General features: G+C 36.7%; 1 protein-coding gene across 2 annotated transcripts in view; it reads right to left on the reverse strand.

Moving 5' to 3' along the window:
* Positions 1-18,319, reverse strand: part of HACD2 (3-hydroxyacyl-CoA dehydratase 2) — an 84,702-nt gene that overhangs the window by 55,007 nt on the left and 11,376 nt on the right. For both annotated transcript variants that reach the window (XM_025052100.1, XM_006905573.3), the window contains exon 3: positions 11,789-11,807. In XM_025052100.1, the coding sequence (XP_024907868.1) occupies positions 11,789-11,807 (19 nt within the window). The remainder of the gene's footprint in view (positions 1-11,788; positions 11,808-18,319) is intronic.

Consider the following 18,319-nt stretch of genomic DNA (forward strand, 5'->3'; position numbering starts at 1 on the left):
AAACTCTTCCACCAAACTGAAGAAGAGGGAACACTTCCAGACTCATTTTATGAGGCCCAGCATACCCTGATACTAAAGCCAAAAAAGACAACTACAAGAAAAGAAAATTACAGGCCAATATCCCTGAGGAACGTAGATGCAAAAATCCTCAACAAAATATTGGCAAACCAAATTCAACAGCATACTAAAAGGCAAGTGAGATTTATCCCTGGGATGCAAGAATGGTTCAACATACGCAAATCAATAAATGTGATACACCACATTAGCAAGATGAAGGATAAAAATCCTTCATTTTGCATCTCATAGATGCAAAAAAAGCACCTGACAAAATTCAAAACTTTTTCATAATATTAAAACTCAAGAAATTAGGTACAGAAGGAATATATCTCAACATAATAAAGGCAAAATGACAAGATCACAGCTAACAACATACTCAATGGTAAAAAACTGAATGTTTTTCCTCTAACATCAGGAACTAGACAAAGATGCTTACTTTCACCACTTTTATTCAGTAGAGTACTGCAAGTTCTAGCTAGAGCAATTACGAAAGAAAGAAAGAAAAGGTATTCAAATTGGAAAAGAAATAAAATTGTCTGTCTGTAAATGATGTGATCTTACATGTAGAAAACTTTAAAGACTCCACCAAACTGTTAGAATAAACGAATTCAGTAAAGTTGCAGAATACAAAAATCAACATACAAATATGAGTTGCATTTCTACAAAAATGAACTTTGTGAAAAATAAATTAAGAAGACAATCCATTTACAAGAGCATCAAAAAATATTTAGAAATAAAATTAAGCAAGAGGGTATAAGATCTGTACACTGAAAAGTGTAGAACACCGATGAAAGAAATTGAAGACACGAATAAATAGAAGATAGACTGTGTTCGTGGATTGGAAGAGTATTGGTCAAATGTCCGACTACCCAAAGCGATCTACAGATTCAATGCAATCCCTATCAAAATTCTAAGGCATTTTTCAAAGAAACAGAAAAAAAATCGTAAAATTCACACAGAACCACAAAAGACATCAAATAGCCAAAGCAATCTTAAGCAAAAAGAATAAAGCTGGAAGCAACATACATACTACCTGATTTCAAAATGTAATTCAAAGCTATAGTAATCAAAATAGCATGGTATGGCCATAAAACAGACATATAGACCAATGGAATAGAACAGAGAGCCCAGAAATATTTCCACACATCCATGGTAAACTGATATTTTTAAAAAGTGCCAACAATACACAATGGGGAAAGGATAGTCACTTAATTAGTGGTGTTGAGAAAACTGAATATCCATATGCAGAAGAATGAAATTGGACTCTTACCTCATACCATATACAAAAATCAATTCATAATGGGTTAAAGGCTTAAATGTAAGATCTGAAACTATAAAACTACCAAATAAAACATAGAGAAAAAGCTTCTTGACATTGATCTGGGCAATGATTTTGGATATAACTCCAAAAGCACCAGCAACAAAATAAAAAATCGACAAATGGGATTGCATCAAACTAAAAAGCTTCTGCACAGCAAAGGAAACAAGCAACAGAATTAAGAGATAACCTATGAAACAAAAGAAAATATCTGTAAACCATACGTCTAATAAGGGGTTAATATCCAAAATATACAAGGAACTCAAACAATTCAACAGCAAGAAAACAAATATCCAATTAGGAAATGAGCTTAAGGACCTGAGTAGACATTTCTAAAAAAAAAAGAGACATACAAATGGCAAACTAAAAAATGTTCAACATCACTAATCATCAGTAAAATGTAAATCAAGATCACATAAACTACGACATTAGAATGGCTACTGAAAAGTCAAACGATAAGTACAGGAGAGGATATGGGAAAAAGGGAACCTTTGTATATACACTTTTGGTAGGAATGTAAATTGGTATAGCCATTATGAAAACAGTATGGAGGCTCTCCAGGAATTTAAAATGAAACTACCATATGATCCAGCAATCCCACTTCTGGGTATATATATCCAAAGGAAATGAAATCAGTGTCTTGAAAAGATGTCTGCAGTCCCATCTTCACTGCAGCATCATTCACAATAGCCAAGATAAAGACTATACTTTCAGGGATCATTTCTATAGTTTGTCACAATAGTCAAGACGGGGAATCAACCTAAGTGTCTATCGATGGGTGAATGGATAAAACATTGTGTAATATATACCCAATGGAATATTATTCAGCCTTAAAAAAGAAAGAAATCCTGTCATTTGTAACCACGTGGGTGAACCTGGAGGTTATTATGCTAAGTGACATAAGCCGGGCAAGAAAGAGAAATACCGCATGATCTCACTTACAGGTGCAATCTAAAAAAAGTCCAACTCACAGAAGCGGAGAATAGAATGGTGGTAGCCAAGAGCCAGGGGAATAGGGAAATGGGGAGATGTTGGTCAAAAGGTACAGTTTCAGTTAGGCAGGACGAACAAACTCTGGAAAACTAATGTATAGCATGGTGACTGTAGTTAATAACACTATATTGTAAACTTGAAATTTTCTAAGCAAGTAGATCTTAAATGTTCTCACTACAAAATAAAATAACTAGGTGAGGTGATAGATGTGTTTTAATTAGCTTGATTGTGGTAATTATGTGGTAATCATTTAACAATAATTACATTAAAACATCACACTGTATTCTGTACATATATACAATTTTTGTGTCAAATATATCAATAAAGATGGAGAAAAATCTTTAGGGTTTTCAGGTAAAAAGACCAGATATCTTAAAAGCGCAAGAGAATTAGGTTGGTACCATATTTCCCAAGACAAACATATAAGCAAGGCAATAATGTAGTAGCATTTTCAAGAAATTCAAGGAAACAAAGTGTGAACTAAGGAGTTTCCATCCAGCAAATCAGTCCTTCAAACATTAAGGCGACTGAAAAAGTTTTAAACATGTATGAACTAAGGGAATACTATGCCCACAACTCTCCTTGAGAATCTACTTAGGAAAAGCAGGTCTGCCATGAGACCTGAACATTTCTGCATATTTCTGCTGGGTATGGCAAAAAGGCAAGGTGCTAATTGCTTTTTATCCAGGTCATTTCTTAGGTTTGTGTTTGCATGGTATAATCTTAAGGAATTAGGCAAGCATCTACCCCCAAGCAAAGACCAAATTTGTTTCCTTACTATAAAAGCAATGGGTTCCCCAAACTCCTATAACACAAAACATTGCATGCTGTCAGAATCCATGAAACTGTAACAAACTATTTTACTAGATTACAAATAGGGCAAAATCTCAGATCCTTCACAATCCTAGACACTTCTAGAGGATCAGTTTCATCCAATTTCAACAAACGGACCAATAACGAACACTTAATATATTTAAGTATGGACTTAAGACTAAAACAAAGGTGAGGACAGGGCAGAGGAATAATATATAAACGTTACAAGTTCTGACAAAGTAGAAGTAAAAATAAAGCAAGTAAAAAGATGGGAAGAGAAGAGAGTAGAGAAAAGGAAGGCAGAATAAGCTCACCGACTATTGTATAGGCAGTAAGTGGGAGTCAAAAGATATCTTTAAAAACTGACAAAGTAGAAAGTAAAGGTTAAATAAAAAAACAGAGGACTAAAAGGCCTTCAAAAGGTATAAATATGAAGATAACCACTAGAACAATGACAAAATCATCTAAACATCAAAATAAATATAAAAAATAAAAGCAAAGAAAACATGTCATGAAAGTTAACACAGCAAATATAGCATAGTACATGTAGCAAGGAAAAATGTGACAGAGTGAGGCCAAACATATGGGTCATATTAATAACTGTAAATGGGCTTAACTCACTTATGAAAGGAAAGAGATTTGCAAATTGGCTTACAGAACAAGACCCAACTCAATGCTAATACAAAGTAATTCAGAAAGATCACAAATAAAAGACATTTTTTAGTGCTGAAAGCCACAATTCACAATGATGCTATAACAGTTACAAATATCTACACACCAAGTAACACAGCAGCTGCTTTTCCTAAATCAGAAGCTCAAGAAGGGAGGAAAATTAGAAATGCATTAATAATCAGAGACTTTAATATAGTGAATGTCAAGCTGGAAGTCCTAGCTACTGCAGTAAAACAAGACAAAGAAATAAAAGGTATACAGATTGGAAAGGAAGAAATAAAACTGTCTTTTTTCATAGATGGTATTACTATATAGTAATATACATATATATGTTATTTATATGAAATCCTACATATGTAGAAAATCTATACAGAAAATCCCAAAGAATCTACAAAAACACTCCTGGAATTAATAAGCAAGTAGAGCAAGGTTGCAGGTTACTAGGTCAATATATAAAAGTCAATTGCCTTCCTAATAGTAACAATGAATAGCTGAAATTTGAAATAAAAAACATTTATAACAATAAAACTTCTGGAAAAATCTAATCTATGTGACCTTGGGTTTGGTAACAATTTTTTAGATACAACACCAATAGCAAAATCCACGAAAAACAAAATTGGTTAAGTTGGACTTTATTAAAAACTTCTGCTTTGTGAAAGACACTAATAAGAGAATGAAAAGGTGACAGACTAAAAAAACATTTGCTGAACACATATCGATAGAAGATTTGTATCCAAAATATGGCATGAATTCTTAAATCTCAACAAGAAAATAACCCAATTAAAAAATGGGCAAAAGACACGAACAGATACCTCACCAAAGATATAAAGAAGGCAAATAAGAATACAAAAAGATCTGCAACATCATTTGTCATTCAAAATATATAAACTAAAACCAAGGATACCACTACAGACATACTAGAATGGCTAAAATTCAAAATACCAATGGCCAGCGAGGACATGGAACAACAAACAGGAACTCTCATTCATTGCTGATGAAAATGCAACTGGAACAGCCTCTTTAAAAGACAGTTTAACAGTTTCTTACAAAGCCAAACACAATCTCACTACTCTATCCGACAATTGTGCTATTATATACTGATTTAAGAATGCAAAATTGTTTTCTGTCCACACAAAAGAACAGGAATATTTATGGCAACTTTACTCATAATCATCCCAAGTTGAAAGCAACCAAGATGTCCTTCAATAGGTAAATGTAAACTGGTATATGCATACAATGAAATATTCACAAATAAAAAGGAACGAGCTACTAAGTCATGCAAAGACATGTATAAATCTTAAATGCAGACTGCTAACTGAAAAAAACATGGTGAGGAAGGAACTGTTATTAAAAGATATTCACTACAAATGAAGAAAAATAAAATCCTCTCCCAGGAAAGCTGTGAAGGACTGTAAAAGAGGACACCACAGCATTATCCAATATTCTTCCTCCCTTTATTAATACATTATTTAACCATTACTTAACCAATCAACTCCTGACACAGAATCATAAATCAAATAATTCTTTTGTTAAGACGACTCAAGCTTTCACCTTTCAGTTCAACGGAATTTACTCAACTCCGTCACTAGATGGTGTTTCCAGCTTCACTGGACTAACCTTGGGTTTATTGATTTCAGATTGTCAAAATGTATCTTTCTCAGAGAACTCCTGATTTGCCTCTAGCTTTTTAATTTAAAAAAATAAGCTCATTTTAATTTTAAAGATACCTTGTGCCTTATAATGAAGAAACATTTATAAGATAATCTCCTTCGGGGCAATGTGGAAAGTTCCAGCTTTTCATTACCTCGAATATTAATGATCAAGTCATTAATAGATATAAAAACATCCATTTCTCCTTTCTCTGATTAAATTACTCATTCCTCAGTTTCAGCTATTGATTCATTACTATTTTTATTAGAAGTCCTCCAGAAGTCCTGTAATTTCCTAGAAAAATCTCCTTACTAATAATACAAGAGTGCCATCTAGTGATGATTGTGTGTAAACATATGCTATAGAAAATTATGCTCTGATGTGGCTTTTAAAGTGCATTAAGGAAAAAATATACTAAAACTACTGTACTTGAAACAAGTTTTCTAATACTCATATATTTGACAATTTAGCATATCCTCCTGTTACATAACTACTCAAATAACTAACATTCATCTCTGAAGTGACATCATACTTATAGTTTCATGGAATTTCAGATTATCCATGTGAAAGGAATATTAGAGACTATAACCTAGTCCAACCCATAGTTTTTCGGATGTGAAAACTAAGGTCCAGAGGGAAGATGCCTCACTTATCCCATAACTAATAGTGTTTCTAGTAGGGCTGGTTTGCTTTAGCTTGGTTCCTGATGAACTAGACAGCAAGATGATATTATCTTACAGAGAAGATACTTTAAATATCTCAATAACAGGTTTCTACTCAAACCAAATCTCTAGCTGTTCCTGCCAAGGATGACAGAGGGCAAAATTCCCTGGCCTAGGCTCTCTTCATAGCTTTCCCTTCTGAACTCTAAGTGGGCAGAGCAACTCAATAAGTTTTGCCCAATCATCATCAATGGAAGAACTGCTACAGCTGAGTGCTTGCTAGGTGCCAGGCAGTGAGCATGAGCTCTGAGTATCAGGTCTTCTACCTTCCCTGCTTAGATGCTTTGGGCTCTAATAAGCATACTCCATTTCTCCCTTCTTTTCATCTCAGTACATTCACACAAAGCAGGGGACAACTAAGAGCTGGGCATTCCAAGCAAAGGAAATTGTACGTACAAAATTATGGAGGTGTCAGAAACCAAGGTTTATTCAGAGAACTTTGGATATTGGGAACGGAAGATGCAGGTGCTAAAACTTTTTCTTCCTCTTCTCTCCCTGTCTGGAGAGGAGGAGGCAAAATTTGATCAGGGGGCAACACAATGAATGAAGAGCCAAGGCAGAGGGAGACTAAGCCAAGCTGGTCTCAAGGGCTTGACTGATTTGGGAGATTATGGTTTGAGCATGGTCACATGGTCTTGATACAGACCTCTGGTGTCAGAATGATGGAAACCACTGTATTGAACAAATGACAAGGGCAGACTTGCAAGAAGGTGAAGGTTGACTTTGGCAATTTCCTACTGCTCTCCTGGAGTAAGCCTTAGGAGCTCCTAGGTAGCAGACAGGCTGGTCTGCTGGGGAAGGTTACTTGTTATCCCCCATCAGAGGGCTCCTCCTCCCTTCTGTCTTTACCGCCCCAGGCAGACAGCAACATCTGAATCTGACTAACAAGTGTTTTTTTTATTCACATTTGTGAGGAGGCTAGATAAATGCGCTTGGGGAAGAGGGTTCCCAGAACTGAGGATGCTAAGAGTATGGCAGAAAAGAGACAGCAAGGTCTATGGGTGTCAGTTTCCGGTAAAAGAGAAGGAATCAGATCTCAGGATCAGAAACTTGTACTTTGGGAACGTGACTATTTTTATACTGTTGTATTTTTTGAAACTTATTCCCTTTTTATTCTTCCTATTTGGTAAAATTCATTTTTTAAAAAGTCAGCTAAGCTAAGTGGAACAAAAGAAAGCAGTTTTTGTTCAAAGAAAGTTCAAGGAAAGCAGTGATGTTTTTATGCCCGGGCGTACTCGTGAGGGCTGGTAAGGGGTGAAAGCAGAATTCCAGGCGAGCGAATCTGGAGGCATCACCCCTTTCTTCCAGGAAGCCTCCCTTCCAGAGTTCTTTTCTGCTAAAACACCGAGGGTTCTGTGTCTGGTTTTAATAAGTGACAGTGGTTCCTTTTTACAACACTGCACTGTAAGTGACCGATAAAAGCTTGACCCTGAGTGGAGTGTGGGGGAGGAGGTGCTACAGTTTAGAAAGGATTTAGTTCACTTGAATTTGTGGGAGGGAAAACATTTCTGGTAGGAGGAGATGGGGCTTGTGGTGCTTGTTTCCCCAGCAGCTGCTCTCCTTCCTTCCTGGCACCATCTGTTACCACCTGTGTGAAGAAACAGCCTGAAGCCATATGCTACCTACTGATATTGAGGTGACTGCAAATTTCTTAAGATGTACTTGTAAAAAATAATTAAATAAAAGGTGTCGTCAGTTTGAGAGAGGACTGCAAGCTGGCACATACAGCAAATATTTAAAACCACAAGTTCAGGATATTTAAGTGAAAGGCCTTCTGCTCTTGTCTGTTGATGAAATCGAAGTGCTAATACTCAACTTTGTACATAATACCCTCTGGGCTATGACTGAGCTCGTGTTCAGATATCTGTTCTACGGTTTTCGACCCAAAGAGAACTTCCCAAGTTATTTATATTGACAGTATAATTTCCACCATGAAGTTTCACCAAGTGCACAATGTCACATCTTACCAAGAGTATCTTCGGTTCCAGTCCTTCTACCTCTAATTCCCATCTCAACAAGGGGAGAAACTACACTCCAAAGTCACCTGAGAACCACCCCAGATCCCATATGCATCTTCCACAATCTAATCCTGAACAACATGAAACATAGATTATACTTCTTTCAATACAAACTGTAACTACATGAATAAAGAAAGCACAACTCTTCTTTACAGGCTTGTGAAAGACATGTCTCGAAGTGAGTTTCTTAAAAAAGTCCATTTCCAAAAAAGAAAACTACTGTGTAAACATAAAGCACTACAAATTTTAGGTTGAGGGCTGCAACCATAGCATTTGAGAAATCTTGTCCCTACATTATCAGTGGAGAACAGGCAACCTACTTTGAAGAAGGTGGGGCCTGGGAACCTATTGGCAAAGAGAGAAAAGAGCTTCTCACATGGAATTTCAGTTTACTGTTTCTGGAGGCTACTTTTGCCAAGTTGCATTGTCACAACCATGAACAAGAAGCAACTCCAACCCATCCTAAGAATAAGTGGTCCTCAATTACACTGAAATGGTAATTTAAGTAAGACTATGTAAGAGTCAAATTTGTATAAATCTAAGTACTAAACATTACATCAGGGACAGAATAAAACAACATTCTGTAACATTACATTGCTTTAGTTAGTGCCATTTTATTGAGCAATTTTCAGCGTCACTATGTTTCAGGCATTGTGCTGTTTTTCATGCATTGCCCATTTCATTTTCACAACATTCCTATGAAGTAGGTATTATTATCCCCCTTTAATTGATGAAGAAATGAAGGCACATAAAATTTTACTTTCTAGAAGTCACACGGCTAGTAAAAAACCTGGGTCTGACTGAAGTCCAGACTTTCCAGCAACAGTATGTAAAGACAGCTCAAGGCTCTGTAACAAGTTTCTAAGACTAAGTTGTTATAGTGAAAACTTTCAGAAAGCCACAGGAAAATAAACCATCATTCCAAAAATAAACTTAAATTGTATGAGCAAAATCAAAGCACTGCCTTTAGGTTAATGCTAGAAACGGCCTATTTATTAGCCTCATTAATTTTTTAAGGACCTGAAAACATTTTGAAGTAAGTTTTGGGAATTGTTACCAGAATTTGGTAAGATTACGATCAAATGGTCACTGTGTTCCCACTAGGTGCCATGTACTGTTAGGTGTTGGGATACAGAAATCAACAGAAACAGTTCTCATTCTCAAAAAATTCAGTGGTATTGGTGGAGGACAGAGGTAGAGTGACAGACCATAATACATTATAGAAAGGATATTAAAGAGTAAGGTGTAGAGTATTACAGGAAAAGTGAGGAATAGTACCTAATCTAGCCAGTGGGCGGTAAGGGAGTTTACTACAGGAAGAATAGTGAGCAGTCGCCAGCTGTTCCTTCTAGGCAGAGCACAAAGCCTAGGCACAGACCGGGGGCAGGAAGTAGTGCAGTAGCGTGGTACATGGGGGGACCCATGAGGTCAGGGTTACTGAAGCATTGAGTGAAAGGCAGGAAATGGACATAGGTAAGGCTGGGGAGGTGGGCAGAACCCAAATCGTGAAGTTTAAACCAGAGAAGAGTTTTAAGAAGGAAAGTGATATGCTCAGAATCATCAAGGAAAGAAAAGAACCACAGAGAAAAGAAAAGCCAAGAGGGCTCATATAATGGAAGCTAAAGGAGCAAGATCTCAGGGAGGGAGTCATCGGTGGTGCCCTGTGTAGTTCAGAAGTCTAGTGAAGTTTGATGTGTGTCCTCGGAATTTAACAGAAACTGTTGCTGATTTTAGACAAGAGGGCAATTTTAGTAAGACAATGAGGGCAGAAGCCTGACTGTTGGGTTAAAGTATAAATGGGACTGAGGAAGTAGAAAGAGTCTGAATTATGTAATTGTAAGAAAGGAATGTAGAGTTAAAGGTTAAAAATTATTCTTAGGATGGAGTACTCAGCATTTTGTGAGCTGAAAAGGAAAAGGCAGATGACAAAGGGTGATGATGTGGGAGAGAGAATCACTGACAGAACAAGGTTCTTAAAGAAATAAGGAATTATTATCTACTGAGTGTTAGGGGACACTTGTCAACAAACCATCAGAACAGAGTGTGACATGGATGCTAGTCCATGGAACGCCAGAGGAACTCGAGGGGCCGACTGCAGGCTGCCTATGCCTGCTCACCTCTCTACTCCCACTGCCCAACAGAGTCTGGCACCTATCTGCTAGGCCTTCAGGAATGTTCCTGGTCTGAATGAATAAATATTCTTGTCAGAGGCTTTATTTCCACGGGTAGAAATTTTATAAAAAGGTATGAGAATATATTCTAAGACAAAGGAAATTGAGGTATTTTAATAGAATGAAACATCAACTTAGTAGTACACATGCTCAGAAAACATGCATCTAAGAGCTTTGTAGGCAGCTAAAGGTTAAAAGAGTTGGGGAGAATGGGGGTACAGGCTTCAGTGTGTGGAGAAAGCCTGAAACGGTTCCAGAATTCTTGCAGGGCAAATATATCTCTCAATCTGTAAGCTTAAGCTTCAAATTCATTAAACTATTTGAGAAGAGACGAATTTTTCATCTCAAAATTGTAGATCAAGGATTAAAAACGAAATATATGTGAGATTATATACCAGAAAATCAAATCAGGGAGGTCCTGGCTAAGTTCAAGGTAGGTTCAAGCAAGGTTCCACCATTTACTGGCTGTGTGACCTGCACCAGGTCGCTTAACCTTTTCTGGGAAAACAAACCATGTGACAGATGGCTCCCCAAGTCTCTTTCAAAACTACTGCTTAAAGGTTCTAAAGCAGTGTGCAGTGCCCTGAATATATTAAAAACCCACCTGATTTGTGAGTTAAGTTGATCAGGGCCATAATAGTTTAGATGCATAGTTCTTGAGTTTTCAGACCTTCAGTGCTTCTGAATGAGTACCAACTTCAAATTCTCCCTTCAGGGTACAAGTCTGGATGCATAGCAACCACTATGGGCTTACTCTATAGGTTCTGTTGACTTTCCAAGTTGATTTCCATTTAGAGAGTTTAGCCACTCCAGACTAGAAGCTGCGCCTCAGTCCCAGAGCAGAATCTGATGACCTCCTCTTTACCCCCACCAAAAAAATCGCACTGTAACTACTTTTAGCAGAGATCCTTTACATTTGTATAACTATACTTACACATTTCCAGTATCTCTCACATACATTAATATTCATCTAGGAGGTAGGCAATATATGCAGAACTCCCATTTTAAAGGTAAAAGAGACTCTAATATTTAAGTGATCACAGAGAGGGCTTTCTATAGCACCAGGACCCCAAGTCCCATTTTTATAAATATACTAGTTTCTCTGTTACCCCTGTAATGAGAAGGTAGGAGATGCCTCTTTAAATTGACAAAGCAAAATAGCTGTGACGGTTAATAAAATGTTCAGTGATAACATCTAAATAGTATCGATAATTTTAGAAACCGAAAACTATACCAATTTAAGCAATTTTATATATAATGATTAAGTAGTTTTTTCAATATTCAATAAGAATCCAATCCACCTACCATTAATGACTTAAAAAAAAAAAAAGCAGAGCTCATGGTACATAGTAAGGGGGATAATTATATACTTACCCATTGCACAATGTAAAATCTAGAGGAAAAAGAGGAAAAAAGAGAATTAGCAAAAATCAATAACATTATAGCTTTATTTCATATAAACTAGCCTTTCAGTAAGAATAGAGTAGTGTTTGCCAGCAGTATTGAATTTGAAAAATAAATATTCCATTTTTAAACTTGGCTATAGTATAAATTCTCATTGTTTTTTTCTTTAGTTTATCTGTGGAAGAGTTCCTAAAAGTAAATCTCACCCAGTAGTCTAACAGATGTCAAGGATCTCTTGTATAAAATATAAACTTATAAGAGCATTAAGTGTATATCTCCCATGTCACATATTCTACAGAACTGTCACAGACTATAGAACACAGAGTCAGATGAGCTTTTCTTGGCTCCTTTTGTCTGGCAGCCCCTTCAGTACAGACAATCATTCTGCAAAGCTCCACCCTTGTTCCTATCTTGTCTCATTTCATGATCTCATTTCAGGAGTGTTCCTGGTCTAGTCTCTAACCCTAGATTTCTTTGAGCACTAGGCCCACGTTCCAAACTGCCTTTGGAAGTCTCCACCTAGGTGCACAGCAGCAGTTCAAACATGGCATGCCTCAATGGTAATCACAACTTTTCCTTCCTTCATACCTGCTATGCGTCATGATCACTAACCTCCTAGACTCTCATGTCTAATCATTTTTTCCTTCCTCTCACCCCCTAGTCCAACTGATTTCCAAGTCCTGCCAATACTTCTGGTATCTGTCGTCCCTGGTTTTTCTCTTTATTCCAGTGCTATCTCCTCATCTCAATGGCCATCGAACGGGCCAAAGAGGTTCTTCTAAGTCCCCCTGTAATTCATCCTGTATATGGCATTGCTTTAACCTTGGTGGCGGTAGTAAAGAAATAATTTGAAGCCATCGTAAAGATAGATTTAATGACGAAAGCTTTTCTAAATGGTAAGACCTAACAGTTATTGTAGTGCATTTTAGAATTCACATTTCTCTAGCAGTCACTATGTAGTTTGATCCTAACAATTACCCTGGTAGATAGGCAAGGCAGTTATCACTACATGGAGATGAGAAAACCAAGGCTCAGAGAAGCTGCAGAACCTGCCCAAGGCAGTAAGTGATGTCCAGGATCCAGACCCTAGGTTTTACTTCTCCTCTACTGATTTTTCTACCATAGTATTTCATTTCACATTAGTTTTATAAAATATCTACAGAGGCCATAATTTGACAAGACTTATTTTATCTAAAACATGCTTGATAAGACTGCTCAAAAACGCTTACAGCAGTCCCCCCTTATCCATGATTTCAGTTACGGTCAACTGCAGTCTGAAAATATTAAATGGAAAATTCCAGAAATAAACAATTCATAAGTTTTAAATTGTGCACTATTCTGAGTAGCATGATGAAATCTCTCACTGTCCACTCTATTCTTCCTGGGACATGAATCATCCCTTTGTCTAGCGTCTCCACACTGTATATGCTCCCCACCCATCAGTCACTTAGGAGCCTTCTCAGTTATCAGATTGACTGTTGTAGTCATAGGATAAAACTGGAAAACTACAGTAATTCTCCCAAAAGGTGATTTTATGAAATATTATTAAAATAGTCCATATTAAATTGTTTGTGTGCAAGTAACCTTTATTTTACTTAATAATGGCCCCAAAGCACAAGAATAGTGATGCTGACAATTTGAATATGCCAAAGAGAAGCTGTTAAGTGCTTCTTTTACATGAAAAGGTATGAATGTATGTATGTATAGAAAAAACAGTATATATAAGGTTTGGTACCATCTACAGTTTCAAGCATCTACTGGGATCGTTTCTTACAGATAAGGGGGGATTACGGTATTTTATTAAATTGTTTTTTGCGGAGTCGGGGCAGCTGGGATTAAAAAAATCAAGCTGCATAAATTTGCTGATAACTGATAAGAGAATAAAAAGAATTACTATATTCTAAACCTTAACTTTTCCAGAAAAAAACTACGAATCTCAAATGTATGAATATTATAAAACAAGCTGAACCTCTTGCTGCAAAGTTGAAGAAAACTAAAAGATATATGTAGATTAAAATGAGAAATGGAAGACATGAATGAAGAACATGCTTTGAAGCAAGACAGATAGTGCCTAGACAGAAAACCTGTTCTATCTATGTATGTGGCAAGACATCCAGACTGATCAACAACAGGACACTGCAGAAAGGATATGTAGTGTTTAAGGGCAATGACATTTTCTCTGCATTATGGAACAGCATGTCTTAGTCCCATTAGACCTAATCTCCCCTTTTTAATCACATATATTTTATAATGCCTCCTTTACTATCCTGAATGAAATTCATAGATGATATAACCTGCCTACACAAAATTTTCAGAGAAATACAATGTCTTAACAGATACATAAAAAATAAAGTAACTTATTGAAAATATTTATTTCAGTATATAAATGTTTGGAAACATATGACATAATGAAGCAGTCAGATGTATGTACCAACTTATAATGATTAAGTTTGAATTCAAAAATAACAATATCAGAAACCACTTTGCGCGAGTATAGGAAAATAAAAGAGCAGAGGTGCAGAGCAACACTATAAAAATATTATTAAAGTAATAATGGAAAAAGGGACGTAATCTTAAGTGAAGTTGGAATAATGTGCCATGGTAAATAGTAAAAACAGAGAAAATGAGGAAGTACATTATTGCAAATGAGCTAGGTCTTACGTTTCTACATGTGGTGCCAAAGTAAGACCCTAGGTTAAGTCATAGGATGGAGTAAGAAGAAATTACCACAAAAAAACCTATCTTTCTGCCTTGAAATCCCGCTGAGATATACAGTGTCTAGTCTGTAAAAAGATCTTGGAGACCATTTTCTTTGAATGGTGGGATGAGGCAGAGAAGGTGGATTAGGGGGAAAAAAGTAATATAAGAGGTAATAAAGCAGTTGTGTAATAGACTGGGGATAGTTTTAGGATAAAACTAAAAAACTATAGTAATTCTCCCAAAAGGCAATAATATAAAATATTGTTAAAATAGTCCATATTAAAGAAATCCAGTAAGATCCCTGCATTTCATGTGTCTCTAACTTAATAATTGAAGTCTGAACAGGAAATCTCAAATCTCCTGTCACATATTTTCAATGTTTCTTTCATTGCTTTTGCAGTAACAACACTATTGCACTGAAATCCTTTTCAACTAAATATGCAAGCCAGAAATGTATAATACTTAGAGAACACAGTGTGCCGAGTGAACATATTACTCAATTATTTTGAGATTTCTTTATTACACTTAGGTTCCCTCTTCACAAAAACTGTGGTAAGCAGAATTCTAAAGATAATTCCCCCCCATTCCTGTTCCTTCGTTATCTAATAAAACACTAATCTAGGTACTACAGTACAGAGATTTTACAAATGTAATCCAAGTCCCAAATCAATTGATTTTAAGATATGGAGATTACATGAGTAGGCCTGACTCAACCAAATGATCCCTTGAAAAGCAGAGTTATCCTCAGGCTGGTGGAAGAATGGGAAGTCAGAGATATTCAAAGAACAAGGAGTCCGCGAGCCATTGTTAGCTTCCAAGATGGAAGGGGCCATATGCAAAGAGCAGCCTCTAGGAGCTAGGAGTGACCTCTAGCTGACAGCCACCAAGGAAATGCGGACCTTAGTCTCAAAACCACAAGAAAGAGGATTCTGCCAACAAGCTAAATGAGCTTAGAAGCAGATTCTTCCCCAAAGCTCCCAGTCAGCCACGCTGACACCTTAATTTCAGTCATGTAAGACCCTGAGCAGAGAACAGAACAAAGCCCAGCTTCTGACTTACAGAACCATGAACTAATAATGAGTGTTGTTTTAAGTTGCTAAATTTTGTTATTTTGTTAAGCTGGTATTTTCTGATGCACTAATAGAAAACTAAGACAACGACCATCTTCTAATAAGCTTTTTAATTTCTCATGAATGTTTTTTGGTATTAATATGTTCTACAAAACTGTCAATTTATATTTGTAGAGAGGTTTAGCCTGGGGGAATATGCAAAAAACCAGGGGGGATGCAAAACAACTCTTCACTGAGTTGAACCATCTCAGACACTATAGGACATCTACTCAGCAGCATCTCTATCCATTGTAACAGTCAAAATACCCTCACAATTTTCTGGAGGGCACTCTGGCAAGTGGGACTGCTCTTTCTGAGATCTACCAAGAATCACTGAACTAAAATAAGCATATTTCATTGAAAAAATTTCAGAAGAAATGCCACATTCAAAATCTCCCTTGAAAATGTGTGGTAAATGGCTCTCTCCTCTTGAACCCTTGTATTTCCACCTACTAGCAATAAGCTGATTTTAATTTTAAAATATAACCTCAATGTCAAATACCAATTTCCACAACAGGTTACTTGGAAACATCTTTTTTGAAAAAGTTTCTAAGGTTTGCACTAAAAAAATTATTTTTGTAAGCCTGTAGTTTATATTAAGGTTCACTCTTGGTGGTTTATGTTCTGTGGGTTTAGACAAATGCATAACGACCACTGATGTGTCCACCATTATAGTATCATACAGAGTAGTTTCACTGCCCCAAAAAATCCTCTTGTGCTCCACCTATCATCCTTCAATTTCACTTTTCATCCAAGGTAAAACAACAACAAATCCCAAAAGTTTAACAAGTCTCAACAGAAACTGGAACCAAAGCACCTTTGGAGACCTCAGATACAGTTCATGGATTTAATGTGATCTGGCTACAGTGAGTTCCAATTTTTTTCCACTAAAATTACAAACTCTTTGGGGAAAAAAGTCTGACAGGCCAGTTGGGGCCAGGAATGCACCACCCCTGGATCAGCCAGCTATGGTGTGAGAGGCAGAGTCAGGGAATCAAGACACAGCTGCTACAGGTCCAGCTGCAAGAACAGGGAAAACTTCCAGACACGATAAAACACCCTGAGCTGGGCAGTTCCACAGCGCATGTCTCCTGCACTCGTGCTTTTCTGGAGAGGTCCAGAGCTAATGTGAGTTACGTTTACCAGTAATGGGTTAATTTTGAAAATTTTCATACTATATGTATATGATTCCATCTTTGCTTAAAACTTACCTATATAGTAACATGTAGTCTTAAAGGACAGACACCAAAACAGTGATTATCTGTAGGTGGGAGCTTATGTCCAACATACATTTTCTTTTTGCTTATCTAGGTTTTTTTCTACAATGAATATATAGCACTTAAGATTAGAGGGAAACACGTTTCCCGGCTCCTCTGGTTTGCATGAGAGGGTTTTCTCCTGAATATTTCTGGTCTCTCCCCACCATTTAATCACTTTACCTAGGGAAATGATGATCTGTCTGAGCAGGAAATTTGGGAAGAATAAATGTGGCATGCTCAACTCAGCCCCATCCTAGGGTTTCCACAAAGAACCCCAAGTTCTCTGGTTTTCTCCATGCCACCCCGGAGCCGCTGCTGAGGGTGGGGTGGGTGGCGAGTCTAATTCTGGAGTGCAGTCAGCAAACCCATTAGGCTTGCACACTAACACACGGCCTCCACTAGGCCTTTACCACTAATAAACGTGATCTTTGGGATTCTTATACAACGGCTTTGAGTTATTTCTCAATGTTCAGAACAAGGCAAGAAAAAGAGAGCTATTGATGGGGCTACTCCCTCAAAGACTCCACTCTAAACTTGTTTTCAAAGTCCTTTTAAGGTTGAAATGAGTGAAATTTCCTTAATTACCATGACTTTCTCTCTGTCACCTAATTTTACCTTTCTTGCTATATTCAGCTCTATAACTTATTAATTTATTACTTGCTTAATTTTCATGTGCTGACTGTGAAATACTGAGGCCTTACAGAACTTAAAAGTGGGAAAAAACTTAAGGTCATCTAATTCAGCATTTTCACTGCAAATACTGAATGGAGGCTTAGAGAGGTTAAGATCAAGTGGCAAAACCAAGTTTTAGTACCCAAATTTCTTATCTTCACAGTGTTCTTTTACATATACTGTGACACCTCTTAAGTATAATTCTATTTACTTCTAAAACATTTCTGTCAGCTTTTCTACGATAATCATTCACCCATCAATTAATTCTACCAACACGTGTCTCCCATGTTCCTTCTGCATGTAAAGTTATGAACTCTGCAAGTTTCTCTTAGGCTTCTGATCTGAAATTGACTTTATCTTAAAGCTATAACTGAACTGTCCTGCTTTTCTGGTTTGCTTGGTCATGGGAGGTTGATCTGTCCTTTAGCAAGCTTAAGTCAGTCTTTTATAGGAAACGGATTGTTGGATTTTGTTTTTCAAATCAGTAACCACCTCCACACCTTTTTGTTTTAATAAAACGAACGAGTCCATCTGCAAAAACATTAAAAACATGCATTTCTGTTATCTAGTCAATCACTTTATAGGTTTATTATTGTTCCTGTATTTTTCAAATTTAACAGAATTTTTATAGCAGATGAAAAATTCTGTACTTCACTTTAAATCAAAGATAACCTATCTAAGCTGCTTATTCCTTTTTCAAAGAACTTTTAAATCTTATTTTCCTCATTCATTTTTTGTTTTCCATTATATTTTATTTCCTA

The sequence above is a fragment of the Pteropus alecto genome, unplaced genomic scaffold (assembly GCF_000325575.1).
Source record: "Pteropus alecto unplaced genomic scaffold, ASM32557v1 scaffold251, whole genome shotgun sequence".
Lineage (NCBI taxonomy): Eukaryota > Metazoa > Chordata > Mammalia > Chiroptera > Pteropodidae > Pteropus > Pteropus alecto.